The 13,855-nt window shown below is 41.0% G+C and overlaps 1 protein-coding gene across 1 annotated transcript in view; it reads right to left on the reverse strand.

Annotated features, from left to right (window-relative positions):
* Nucleotides 1–2,017: 2,017 nt before the first annotated feature.
* Nucleotides 2,018–13,855, reverse strand: part of TLL1 (tolloid like 1) — a 107,383-nt gene continuing 95,545 nt past the window's right edge. The window contains exons 19-21 of the mRNA XM_058657471.1: nt 7,345–7,558; nt 3,108–3,358; nt 2,018–2,415 (exon numbers count right to left, since the gene is read on the reverse strand). Coding sequence (XP_058513454.1) covers nt 2,281–2,415; nt 3,108–3,358; nt 7,345–7,558 — 600 coding nt within the window. The 3' untranslated portion in view covers nt 2,018–2,280. The remainder of the gene's footprint in view (nt 2,416–3,107; nt 3,359–7,344; nt 7,559–13,855) is intronic.

Raw genomic sequence — 13,855 nt, forward strand, 5'->3', positions numbered from 1 at the left:
CACTACACTTTATAAAACAAGCACAGAGTTTGAGCTCAAGCAAGCTGGGTTTCGATATTTAGCATTACAGTTGAACCCGGAGAGGCTCCCTGGTCCACTGGCCCTCAGCTCCTGAACCACAAACGTTTTTACCAGAACGTTGCTACAGTGCCCCGAGGCTGGCGCAGAGCTGAGCAAGAGCTAATGCACTTGCCTGTCACAAGCAAGGAGCAGTGGTTAATATTCCCCATTCTGGTGTATTTTGTCTAATTTGAAATAAGAGAAAAAATGTGGAAGTTATTGAAATAAATCAGCTCATCTACACTGTAGGCAACTGCTCTACACTTGAAAAATAACCTTGAATAAGTTCAAAACACTGCTTTTAAAAATGTATTTACACTTTACAATTTGTATGAAATAAAAGCTTTTGAAGGGTAACAATGAAAGGAAAACAAATAAGCTGCGTCTATGTAGATAGTTTGATCTTGTAAAAATGAAGAGATAATTGTATCCCCAATTTTATCAAATGCTGAGTGTTTATGGACAGGCAATAGAAGCAGCGCTACTTCATAAATAACAACTTCCATCAACTTGAAAAATATCAAAATAGAGTTTCTCTAAAGAGCCTTTCCTTAATGGGACTGATAAGAATTAGAAGTTCCTAGTATTTGTCCATGAGGCCTCAGAAAGGTGCTGTTTGGACAGGTTCTAATCGGACTTGGCACGCACAGAGGACTTCTCAACTACCGTTACTCCTTCCCGTTTGGCAGCATCACTCACTCAATCACACATACACATATTTAATATTAAAAACACACATAGGTTTAAAGCAGAAAATTCATTCTAAAATTACATTTTCTACAACAAAAGCAGGTCACCATGTCCACATCCAATGTGCTTCCATCACAGAAATGGATCTTCCTCATAGAGTTGCTAAGTAACACACATTGCTGTGTTCAATACTGCGCAGACTTCCCTCCTGGAGGCTCTGTTCAACCAGGGGCAAGAATTCTAAGGCATTGTAAGCACTTGTTCCACAGGAAAGGGCTGTTCTTGCAGTGACAGGCTCTTGATATAACTAACAAATCTTCAGTCTTTGGGTGCCAATGGACATACAGACATAGGGGACATTCAAAGTCTACAGGTGGTCGCTTCAAAGATCGAAAACATGTTTGAAAGATATGTATGGAATAGCACCATAGGAAGTCTTTGAGAAACAAATCCTTTCTTTCAACATTGATTTTTTTCAAACTGCATACCAGGAAAGGGGTAAATGGAAAAAGATTTTTCAGTTCTCAGGACTAGTTCTGCTTCACTTCATCTTGTTTAAATACACTATATAACAACACCAATAACAATAACTACAGCAAGAAGATGAATAACAAAGGACATTAGCAGCAGCAGTAACTGGAGTAGGAAGCATCCAGGCAGTCTGTTAGAAGAATCCTGCGTACGCCTCTTGGGAGTTCACTTGTAAAGTCCGTAAGACGCCACAGGTTTCTAGCATTTGGTGGGAAAAGGCAACACTTCCATAGAAAGAACTGAATTACTCAACCAACTGTCATTTTCCAGCACTTCAACGAACAATACCTAGAGTTGCACTACAACGACAGGCACTACTGACGTTTCTAAACACGTACAAATGAAGTGCTGTCAAGATCATGTGTTGTTCAAAGAGGTTAAGCTGGCCTGCAATTCAAAATAATAAAGCTGAAATATTCCAGTTTCCAAACAGCACAGCACACAGACCCACCCACCCCACCACACACACACATACGTATGCACCGCCGTTAAACAACCCCCAATTCACATCATCTTAGACAGATCTGGTTTATATTGTATCTGAGATACAAAGTCGAAACAATTATCCTAAGACACAAGAAGAGGGATTTTCAGTTTATGACTGGCAAGATCGTTGTATGTTCCCCAAATCTTGAACCTGTGTCAGAGAGGACATCTCAGGGTCACAGGCCTGGAAGAAGTCTGCATCGTACAGCCTGTGCTTCAAGCTGGGAGTCAGAGCTTGCCTTGCTTGGAGCCTGTGACGCACTTCTGCCAACGTTGCCAACATTCTCAGCAACAGAGTTCCCTTGCCATACTGATCCAGTTGGATGGGAACTTCTCCTTTAGTAAAGAGATGATCCCGGTCTTAAAGTTGTCTTTTGTTCAAACGTATTATATAAAACATTTGTGCTAATATCTTCAGTTTTTTGTTTTTTGTTTTTTTTTTTTTTACAAAAAAATATGTCTTCTCTCCATTATGTACATTCTTTTAAGTTCTGACAGAGGTTTTAAGGGGTGTTAATTTTTGGTATGAGAGGTTTCTGGATATCTTATGCTTTTGTATCTTATATGAAATCCTTTCTTGTTGATAGTGTCATCGGTGTGAAAATGAATTAACACTGTATCCCCAATTGAGTAGATTTCTTCTGGTGGCTGAAGAACAAAGAAAAAAGGCAAATAAGCAAGCATTAGAATGACTTTAATTTTTTTTTCAGTGTACTGCATGCTTGGAAACATTTTTGTTATAATTGAATCTTGTTAGCATTGAAAAGTAGCTGTGACTGACGCCCTTACAGCTGGTGACTCAAGGCTGAGGAAGCATGATGTGCTGTGGGTATGCTGGCACTGTGCCACATTGCCAGCTCCCCAAATTTGTTCAGAGTGGCATGCATATTCTTTTGTGTTATGCTTTAACTTAGAAATCTGAGAAATCTGACAAAGGCATATGTATCTGTTATTCTAAACTATTTTTTTAGGTTCCTAAGTATTGAAATAAATACTACACAATAAAAAGATCCTAAAAAGCGGTAAGAAATTCCCGTTGCTGAATTCATATTATCTGAGATAGCAAACACAGAAGAAGCAGACAAGTGATAACGGTGGAAGACCAATGCTACATTTTGTCCAGGAGTCTTTAAAAAGCTGGCAGAAAATGTATACTGTGAAGAACAATCGCAGAATTTTTTTTAAACTATCAATAATTTTTTAAATTTCATTCTTCCACAAACTTTTTAAGGGGCATTCCTAATACAGAACTATTTTTCAGGCACATTGCCATTGAGTCACTGCTAACTCCTGGTGTCTTTTTCATCTTGATGATGGTGTTTCAGCACTGGCATACTTACCCCAGATCCACAGAACCGACCTAGTCCCACCGCTGTTGAGTCAAGGCCATCAAAGACTTCCACATAGTCATAACCACAGTCGGCTTCCTCCTCCACTTCAAAAGTCTGGAAGGACAGTTCCAGCCGAGAACCCCGTTCTGCCACCAATAGCCATTCACAGCCCACCTGCCCGGGGTAGTTGTTGTCGCCGAACTGAGCGTGTGAGTACAGATCCCTGGGCTTGGACTCAGCTTTCAACCGGCCACCGCACTCTGCCAGGAAAGAGAAAGGAAAGGACTCGCTCACTGGCCTTGCCTCGGTCCCACGTCCATGTCAGCAAGTGCAAGCACGCTCTGACTTTCCCTCCACTGCCCACATGAGACACACACTGCCCACAGCTGCGAGACCAGCACGGGCTCCATGTGTTCTGTCCTCCCCAGAGTCTCAGCTCCAACACTTTCCGACCCTGTAACTTTACGTCCAAGGGTCATGCTTCTCTTTATGGTATTAGTATGGGTGATAATAAATGCTACCAACATCAGTGGGTTTTGATATTTAACACAGGGCAGCCACTTAGAACAACCTCCATCCCTAATAGCGCTCAATAAATATGTTTGCTGTTTTCAATCTCATATTTCAATAAATATAAGCACTGTTTTTAATCTCAGTAGCTATGAGAGCTGTTCAAAAAGTTCATGAAAAGAGCCAGAGAGAAGTTTACCTTGGTGCAGGTAACTTTGCACATGTATGTGACAGCTTGTTAAAATACATTTTCAAGAAACTATGGATTTCATTGCTTTTCCACAAATTAACCTGTTTCTAAATCCCAAATGCTATGAGTTGTTGAAGTACTCTCATATTTTCATGGGGAAAGTGTCATGGGAACTCAACTTTAAACAGTTGTAAGTAGGACACAGAATCCACATGAAAATAACAACTAACAAAATGTAAACCTCAGGGGTTGTGTGTGTGTGTGTGTGTGTGTGCCAATGTGTGTTACATTGAGCTCTTTACATGGACTACCTAGAACAGTACAATTTTACTGAAGTAGATACTATCATTATTAATTATAGTATTTTGTAGCGTCAACCCCCTTGCATTAGCTTCCTGTTTGCTAGTGTTCTTCACAGCTTCTTGTTCAGATAAACATTATGAACACCTGCTCTGCTGCTTGCCATGTTTGCTACTGAAGGCTGATACACCCAACAAATCCCCAAGTGTGCATGAGAACATGTGACGCCCAGCGGGACTCGGGATGAGCTGCCTCAGTTTTTTCAAAAATTCTTTGTAGCTTGAGCTCTCGGCTTCCTGGCTCGAACGTGCTCACTTCTGCAAAGTGTAAAAAGAAGGAAAAACCTTCCTTCCCAAGAGCTTCCTCTCAGGTGTTTTAATTAAAGTAGCAAAGAGACAATTAGTGGCCAAAAAAGCAGCTACAGCTAGTCACATCCTAGGGTCGAGGTGACGCATCATCGGGTTCTAAATGGAGATTGCTGGGCAGGTGCTTGACCCTTGGAAAAAGTCACCTAATTCAGCAGCCTCCCTCTTTTCTCATTTTTTCTTTTTTTGTTACTCTGAGAAATGCCATTATCTGTATTCTGTGATCCACTCAGGAATGAAATGAAAAGCAAAAAAAAAAAAAAAAAAAAAAAAAAAAAAAAAACCCAAAAACAAACAAACAAAAACAAAACCAGTAATTAAACACTCTCAATCAGCAACCAGCAAAGAGAAATAACATTTTTAAAAGCCAGGAATATTCTCATCGTATGAGAATTATTCCTGAAGTCAACCTAGGTACACAGAAACCATTATATCACTTACAGACAAACTTCTAGTTCCTCTCAAAGGCTGACAGCAAGGCATAGACTTAGGAGACGGCCTTACGGCATCGCAAGTAAAGCCACTTGTGACTATGGGCACTATTACTATTTATTGCCTCCTGTGGCTCTACTTCACATCCAGCTCCCTGCTAACGGCTTCTGAAAAACAGAGGAAGATGGCTAAGGCCCCCTTAGCCTGGGGAGAAATGCGTTTGAGGAGAACCTTGCTTTGTGGGCCTGAACCACAGCAAAAAGGCAACCGAAGCAAAACCCAGAATTCACAAGGGAGGCCCAGCTTGGAATACAATCAAGGAAGAAGTGAAACAAGAAAAGAGATTTCAGAGTCTTTACATATCAAAGTTGCAGAGAGATGTTCTGATTTCATTTTTCATTTTACTGGAAACTGAGTAAGAAATGCCCAGCATTTAGAAACAAAAACTGTTAAAGGATGACTCACAAGTGTGTCCCCGGGTGTGTGCGTCACAGTGCACACCCCAATTTCCAGGCAGCCCTCCTTGAATCACACGCTCATGAGTGTGCTCGGAAGAAAAAAAATACAGAGTTTTATCCCTAGGATGACTTTTGCTCAAGGATGAACACTGAAATACTAAATGCACAAGAGGTGTGGTGACCTGGAGCGAGATTGCACAAGCAAAAGGAACAGAGTGAGGGTGACGTGCTTGTCTACGACTGGGAGGACCCCACGGCAATTAAACTATGGTCAACACACCCCTTAACAGCTCTTCACAAGCTGACTTCTAAGCAGACTCAGCACTGCTTCAGCAAATACCCTTGACTCTTTCTGATATCAGAAAAAATAGACTCTCAGAGTGCTTTCCATCCGTTGTTTCAAACATTGTACACGGCCGGCTCTTTCTCTGTTTCTGGGAAATGGAAAATGAAGGTGAACAAGAAATACCAGGGCTAGGGAAGGGAAGCGGGCCTGTGAAAGGGTCGCCTGTGTTGGTTTGCGTTCAACTGGGGAAGATGGTCAAGGACTGACATCAAGAAAGGTCTTAAAATTGCTCCTACTAATGCTTATGCATCAAAGCTGTTATGCATCAATCCGGTCACTAGATGGCACTCTAAGCTCAAGGACAACGGCAAATAGTTCTAAAAGCCTAAGCATCAAAGCCGTTATGTATCAATCCGGTCACTAGATGGCACTCTAAGCTCAAGGACAACGACAAATAGTTTTAACAGCCTATGCATCAAAGCCGTTATGCATCCATCTGGTCACTAGATGGCACTCTAAGCTCAAGGATAACGGCAAATAGTTTTAAAAGTCACTTAAACCTCCCAGTTGGACAAAGTCACATGAAAGACCCAACTGACACTAAATGAAGCAGAATTTCAGCAATACACTGCCTGAATCATGTACCTTAAAACCATGGACACTAAAATAATGGTTCTTTAAACTACCATGGCTTGTTATGTAGTAGATAACTAAGTCAGCATAATTTCAAAAATATTAATTTCAGTAGATATCAATAATTGCCATCATTCTTTTCTTAAAACAGGGACTTCTCTTACACTTAAAATTAATTGTGATTTAGACAAGATGGATGGTTAGAATACAGCAAATACTTATTTTGAAAAGTATTGATTTCTTAGTAAAAAAAATATAAAATACCTTGAAACTTCTCAAATGCATGCTAAGTCTTGAGGTAAATGCTAAACACACTTTTAATCCAATAAAATTATAGGAAACCTTATAACATTTCAAGATGATAGCTTACAATAAATGTGTGTTTTAATTGAATCCCTCCAGAATTTTAGATGATCTGTGCTTAACACACCATAAAGGAATCTTTTCATTTGTATTTTTCCTAATAAAAAGATATTGTCATAATACATAAAATAAAACAAAAACAAAAACAAACACAAGTCACTTAAAAATTACAAAAAAAGTATCATTCTTTAGATGTTTTATATAACATATAATCAAATTGGCCGACATTATGAACAATTTCTTTCTCCATTTCTGCATAATATTGTCAGTATTTTCCCAAATTAGTTCTGTTCTTAAAGACTTTAAAGCAGTGGAAATCACAGGGTCAAACTGGAGATTAGGATTAAGGAAAAGACTGAGTTGCAAACCAAAAAGGATTTATCTCTCAGCTTCACCGACCCTCAGTCCCGAACTGATTTACACAGGAAGTAGCTAGCTAGGAAGGTCATTAAGTAACGCATACTTTCAAATTCCACAGAAGTGTCACTCTAGTGAAGTTGATAGGAAATACGTGATTTTAGAGATGGTTTGTGATTGCACTAATTCCCAGCAGAGGGCACTGTGGGGCTTCCTTCAATGTTCATCAACACCAGGATAATTAGCAAGGAATCTCTCTGGTCTCTCGTGTAACTAGCCTCAATACACACATTCACCAGAAGAAAAACCTGTACCATAGTCGAAAAGAGAAACATGAGCCATATTTGCTGACCTGTCGAATGTGTGGCTTGAAAGCCTTTTCTCTGAACAGATGCATCCGAAATAAACCGGACAAACATTTTATTTCCAGTAGCCACAAGGGGATCAGGTATCTTGTTGCCACACAGTCGTCCCATAATTGGCGATTTTTCTGTTTCTCCATCAAACACTTCTAAATGATCATAAGCACACTCTTGATGCTGCTCAATTTCAAAGTCACTAAAAGCCTAATGCAGAAAAAGAGAGAAGCACTTTACAAACTACACATTACTCCAGAGATGTTCAATGAAACACACTTGGGCTGTACAAAAGGGATAGACCCCACATCGTTCAGTGTTGAGAGCGGCTGTGAAGTCAACAGAAGGTTCAAGCTTTGGGAAACAATGTCACCGCTCCAGGGGAAATTCGACCACTGGACTCTTACTACTAATTCTATTATTGCAAATAAAGCTAATTTAATTTAGACATTACAGCAAAAGATGGTATTTTCAATTTGATGCAGAGGAATCCTAAGAAAATTTCAAAGATTTGATACATTCTGATTTTGATGACCATAGCCATTGGCCATCAAATGACTACTTTCGATTTCTTCAACTATAAAGAAACAGTCAAAAGCAATATGCATACTTACACAAAATTTCAATGAAACAAATATTTATATAATGCCTGCAATCAAAAGGATTTTCACTATATATTTCTTTATTTTGTTCTTGCAAACCATAACATTATTGATATGACTTTGGTATGCTTTGCTGTTAGCTATGTCATTAAAAAGTCATTGCAAGTTGCCTTTGTATTGATTTCTGAGCTTTCCTCTTGGCAAATTTAAGATAAAAACGATGATATGTATAACACATCAAAGGTTATAAAGAACAGTGTAATTGACATGAACTGAAATTTCCAAACTGTTCCTAATTCCAGGTTATTTGGGATTGCCCTTTGTGTCTCTGTTTTCCCAAGAAAAACACTGTACACTAAAAAAGTAAAGCACCATTTCTCTTTACAGTTATTGGGAAAAACCAAAACATTACAAACAAAGTAGGCATGAAAAAAATACATGTTTGTTTTAAACTCTTAATTTTTCTCTCTACAGCATGAAATATCTACATATTAATTCTGGCATGTGTGTCTTGGATATAATTTAGCAAAGTGATCTGAATTCTTAGCTTAATTGAAGACATGCACCAAAGCCAACTAGGAGTTATTTTCTGAATGTTGGCTTTGTTACCTTTGTGATACCCTACAATGTATACCCTTTTTGATACCTCCTATCACTTGTTTTGGAGGCATAGGGGAAGAAATGAAAGAAACAATTTATATTAAGAAGGGAGTAAGAGAAAGAAATGAAGTTGTTAGGAAGAAAAAGGGCTGGTATTTCTTAACTCATTGTATGCATCCTTAGCCATCAATAACTTTGGAGTCATCGTTTCTCATAACTAATATGAGTAAAAGGAAATGTTTGTTTCCTGCAACCAAAGACAATGAATTAGGAGAAAATGAGAAACAGGTGTTTGGCCGGGAGGTTAAGACACCTGTGTGTCCCGCATGTCTCGTGTGGAGGTATCCGGATTTAGTGCCGAGTTCAACTCCTGATTGCAGCTTCCTGTAGATCTGTAACCCAGGCGGCAGCAGGGATGGCTCCAACTGTTGGACCCGAGCCAGCCACATGGGAAACCGTATTCAGTTCCTGCTCATTCCAACTGGCCACGGCCACCGCAGGCACCTGGGGAGTGACACACATATGGGAGCTTGCTCTCTACCCCACTGGACTCATCCTTCCTTCCCAAAGAATGAGGAAGACTGTACAAAGAGGCTAGCTGTAAACAATAATGCAGTGAGGGAAACATCGTGATGAAGCTACTTGAGCCGACTGCTCTGGAGGAGATTCTGCTGGCGTCTGCAACCCAGGACAGAGCGGAGCGCACACGTCTCCTGACACATGGAACATCCTGAACCCATCCCTGGGTAAGTCTACTGAGTCATCTCTCTGGCTTGCATCTCGTCTTTATGACCAGCTTCACACAGGACGCCAAACAAAACTGGTTCTGCCTCTCCTGAAGTTCGCCAGCCATCAGTATTGTGCACGGAAATATAAGCTTGATATTAGTTTGCAACTGAGTAACAGCACTTAGCACAAAGCATGCTTCTGAAACATAAGAACGGTGTTTTTTTTCCCTGAGTAAATAAAAACATTGTCTCAGGAAAATAATAATACCTGAAAATCATCGCATGTTAACGAATTGTCTATTTGATTGGGATTTAAACATAAACAGCAGGTAAGCCCACGGTGCAGAATTGTGACAAAATGGGGTGAGGTGATTACTGGAATTCAACAGGATATCCTAACACCAGTTGCAAAAATGGGATCACAACTTACAAGCCACAAATTCTCCAGTACTTTGGAAACTTAGTGAATCATATTACTAAGTGACTATTTCACATTCCCTAGTGAAATACAGGCTGTCTTAAGTAAATCATGACGTCAGTTTGGGAGAACAGAGGAGAGGGACTGAGCTGGTAGGCTGGGATGATGCCGACGCCTGCTCTGCAAACAACCACCCCCAGTTTCCTGTCAAATTTACGAAACAGGATCAGACTGAATCCGTAAGAATCAAACTAGTCAAAGGCGCCTTAGCTGACCTATACTCAACCACGGCAAATGCAGTTTGTGCATTGAGATAGAAGTGATTTTTATTTTCCAATTGGAGCAGGTAGTAGTTTGTTAGGTCAATGAAAAAACTTGGGTGGTCCTTTTCCGGAAACAAACCTGATCCCACAGTCTCATCACAGCCATTGAAAGGTGCAACTAGCTCACATGTTAAGCTAGGTCCTAACTCCTAGGCCAAGGAGAAATCCTTGGATGAGAAAGAACTCCACGGATGTTCGCTTCACATCAATGAACAGAATGCGCTTGTGTCAGAATGTTTTCTCTGTATCACAGACAGCAGTTACAGGAGCCTCGGGGAAACCGGAGTAAAAACTTTCTTTTGTACAATTTACATGACTCTGTCTCAATGACATAGAATGTGACAATTTTCAACCCTCAGGAACCAAGACCATAGATAGTGTTACCACAAAGGTCTTTCAACTTCACTCTGGTGATTGGACAATAAGAAAAGCTTTAAAGGAGGAAGGTACACTGATTGCCACTAAAACATGGCACTCGATTTTGAAACTTAAGTATTTTCTTTGGGTGAGATCAATTTAGTTATTGGTTTATTTATTTGAAAGGCAGAAAGAGAGAAACTGTCATCTGCTTGTTCATTTTCCAAATGGCTACAACTACTAGGGGGCTGGGCCAGGGGAGGCCAAGAGCTCTGGAGGCTGCTCAGGTCTCACCCGTGAGTGACAACACTCCAACGCCTTGGTTCATCTGCTGCAGCCTCCCCCGGTGTGTTAGCTGAGCTGGGACTTGAAGCAGAGCCGGGTCAGGGGTTGGTGGGTTTTGGAGTCACAGGCGGTGGTTCAATCTGATGCACTTACACTGCTGACCACTTACGCATTTCAGAGAAGTCTGTGACCACGCCAGTATTTTTAGCATTATTAATCTAGGTTTTAAAAAGGTCAAAAAAGAGTGAATACCTTGTACTCTAATCAGAACTCCTAATGTACTTCTCATAAGAAAACTAAGAGATTAAGGACTTCAACTCAAAATCAATAACACTGAAGTGTAATTACAGACTGGAAGTAATAACTGGGTGTTTCCAGAACACTCAGGCAAGTCTAATCCACCTGGCTGGCCCCCGGCCAGGCTTCCATATGGTGACTTTCCTCTAATTATTTGCAGAGGTTCGTTCAGTGAAAATGCAGGCTTTGGCTAAAACGTGGAGTCCTACAGAGATGCAACACATATTCACAATGAACAGGCTAATAAAATGATTGCTCTCAACATGGAGATAGAATCTAGCTTTGGTGAACATATGGACCAAGAGAAATGAGAAGTCTGATGTAACCCGAGCAGCTGCAGGGTGAACACAGCATCGCACAAGCCTAGCTGCCTGTCACCTCTCCCCAGCTGGTGGTAGGGACCACCATTGTTTCCTCGTAAGATACTCGCAGGGGATACAGAGCAAAGCAGAACACCAACTCATCTTCTTACTCAACAAAGAGCCTTTGCTTTCCGTGGCCCTGTGTAAGTGTGAACAACTACAATGTTGATGCGTGTGTGGAAGGAAACGACAACAGCTGAGATTCTTTCTAAATCTTAGACGCCTATGAATTGTACCTCTATGTATCTTAGCAAGACCTGGAATCTAGGATAAATCCTACAGAAAAGATGCCAGCACGTGAGTCCACTGAGTGTTTTCCTAAGTCAAGCACTTTGTCTTCATTTATTTTCTTTTTAAATATTCATTTATTTGAATGACAGATTGTCAGAACAGAGGAGAGAGAGAGAAAAAGAGAGAGGGAGAGAAAGTATCTTTCACTCACTGGCTCACTCCTTAAATGGCCTCTATGGCTCGGACGGGCTGGTCCAACGTCAAGAGCCCAAGATGCCATCCAGTCTCCTCTTTGGGTGGTGGGGACCCCAAACACTGGAGCCACTGTAACAGGTATCTTGGAAACAGGCCAGCTGCTACTGGAAATGACACTCGGGTCAGAGATGCAGACATTGCAAGCGGAGGATTAGTGTGCTGCACCACAACGCTGACCCATCTTGTTTATTTTCAAAGTAGACTAATTCAAAGTTTAAAAATGCACCCCAAGAAATTACCAATCAGTAGAGGCTCTTGAGAGGAGACGACGTCGGCGACAGCAGAACCTCATACTTATTTCTGTCCAACACTGTGAGTTCTCTAGCAAGGAGTCTGTTTTTCCTGGTCATGTTTTGATTCAGCTGTTTTTTTTTTTTTGTACTTACAGCTATCATCATGCAGCCTGTATCACATGTTACGTCCTCACAGGAACACTTGCATACACACACAATATGAAGGTGTGTGTCCTTGTTTTCACTGCTATAGCAAATTACCACAACAAAACTGCCAAAATGTATTCTCCTAAGGCTGTGGGCCCAGCCCTCCGGAATGGTCCAGCGTTCCCTGCATTCCTGCCCTCCTCGCTCTCCTCCTCAGGTGGTCGGGAATGCAGTGTCCTCTCTACTCCTTGACCCTCTGCCTCCCAGCCTTGTCATCACTTCAGGCCCATCCCGATCAAACAGGTAAACCCTTCTGCGATCCTTTTACTTGAGCCCTGCGAAGTACCACCGGCTCTGGGCACTAGCAAACGGGCGTCCTCCAGGAGCTGCTAATCTTCCTAACACAGAGTCAAGGTCAAATGTATTTCCCCTCCCGGAACATGGGGTTTTTAAGGAAAATGAACATAAGCATGAATAAAGGATGCCAAATGCCTTTTCCTGAACTTTTTAGCTACACCTCACAGGCCAAACTGTTCCATTGCCAGTTGCTGGAAACAAAAAATTACTGATTGGACTGCAAAGTTTGCACACGTGTGTACTGTCTGTAGCCGCCTCCTCTCTGAAATAGAATTAACCTTTGTGGCATGATTAGTATAATTCAGTCTATAATGTTTACTATCCAATTCTTCGAAAAATTTTGTCTGAAAAAGATTTAGTAGATATATTTTAAATTACCAGAGATGTATTTTAAATTCATAAATCTATGCAAAAACTGCCACTGATCTTGGTCAGGTAATCTGAGTATCGCGTACCAATATTCACTGAAACTCAATAAAGTGCTATAACATAAGCTTTATATGCAAGTTTGTTCAATGTGTATCAAAATCCACAAGTAAGCATGATTTCTAATTTTCAGATTAAAAAAATTCAAAGCCTTAAAAGGTAAACTGTCTTTCTGAAAATAACAAGACCAGTAAGTAGGATCCTTAAGAGTTGAAACTCAAATGATGTTTGAGTTCAACATCTGCATTCCACTGATACGTGGGAGACACAGATGGAGTTCCAGGCTACTGGCTTCAGCCTGGTTCAGCCCCAAAACATTGTGGCTCCTTACGGATTAGTCCAGCAGATTAATCAGGCCCAATGCAGTAGCCTAGTGGCTAAAATCCTTGCCTTGCACACACCGGGATCCCAACATGAATTGGGTTTTGGGCTCCTGGCCTTGGCCTGGCTTTCCCCAGTTTTTACGGGACATTTGGGGGAACAAACCAGTGGCCGAGGAATCTCAATCAGTCTGCCGGCCAGTTTGTTTTTCTGTCAGTCTCTGTTTTGCTGACTTTCAAATTAATTTATTATAATTTAGAAAGCAATTCATAGAAAATGATAATGAAAATGGTATAATATGCATGAACTTCAAAATGTTTTGCCAACCAAATGCACGGACAATTGGGGCAGTTGTTTTAGATTCCAGGTAGCACGCCTACCCTGGGTTAAGGTCCAGGTTCCACTTCCAATCCAACTGAGGGATGTTTGGCAGATGTGGAATGACTTCTGGGGGCTTCCAGACCCTTTCCTCACACCTGAATGTGGGATCTGAGATGGGCTAGTTCAGACAGGGGAATCTGGAGGGTGTGTCTGTGTCAGGCCAAGGACCTGGCCATGTGGGTGC

This window comes from Ochotona princeps, chromosome 32 (assembly GCF_030435755.1).
Source record: "Ochotona princeps isolate mOchPri1 chromosome 32, mOchPri1.hap1, whole genome shotgun sequence".
NCBI lineage: Eukaryota > Metazoa > Chordata > Mammalia > Lagomorpha > Ochotonidae > Ochotona > Ochotona princeps.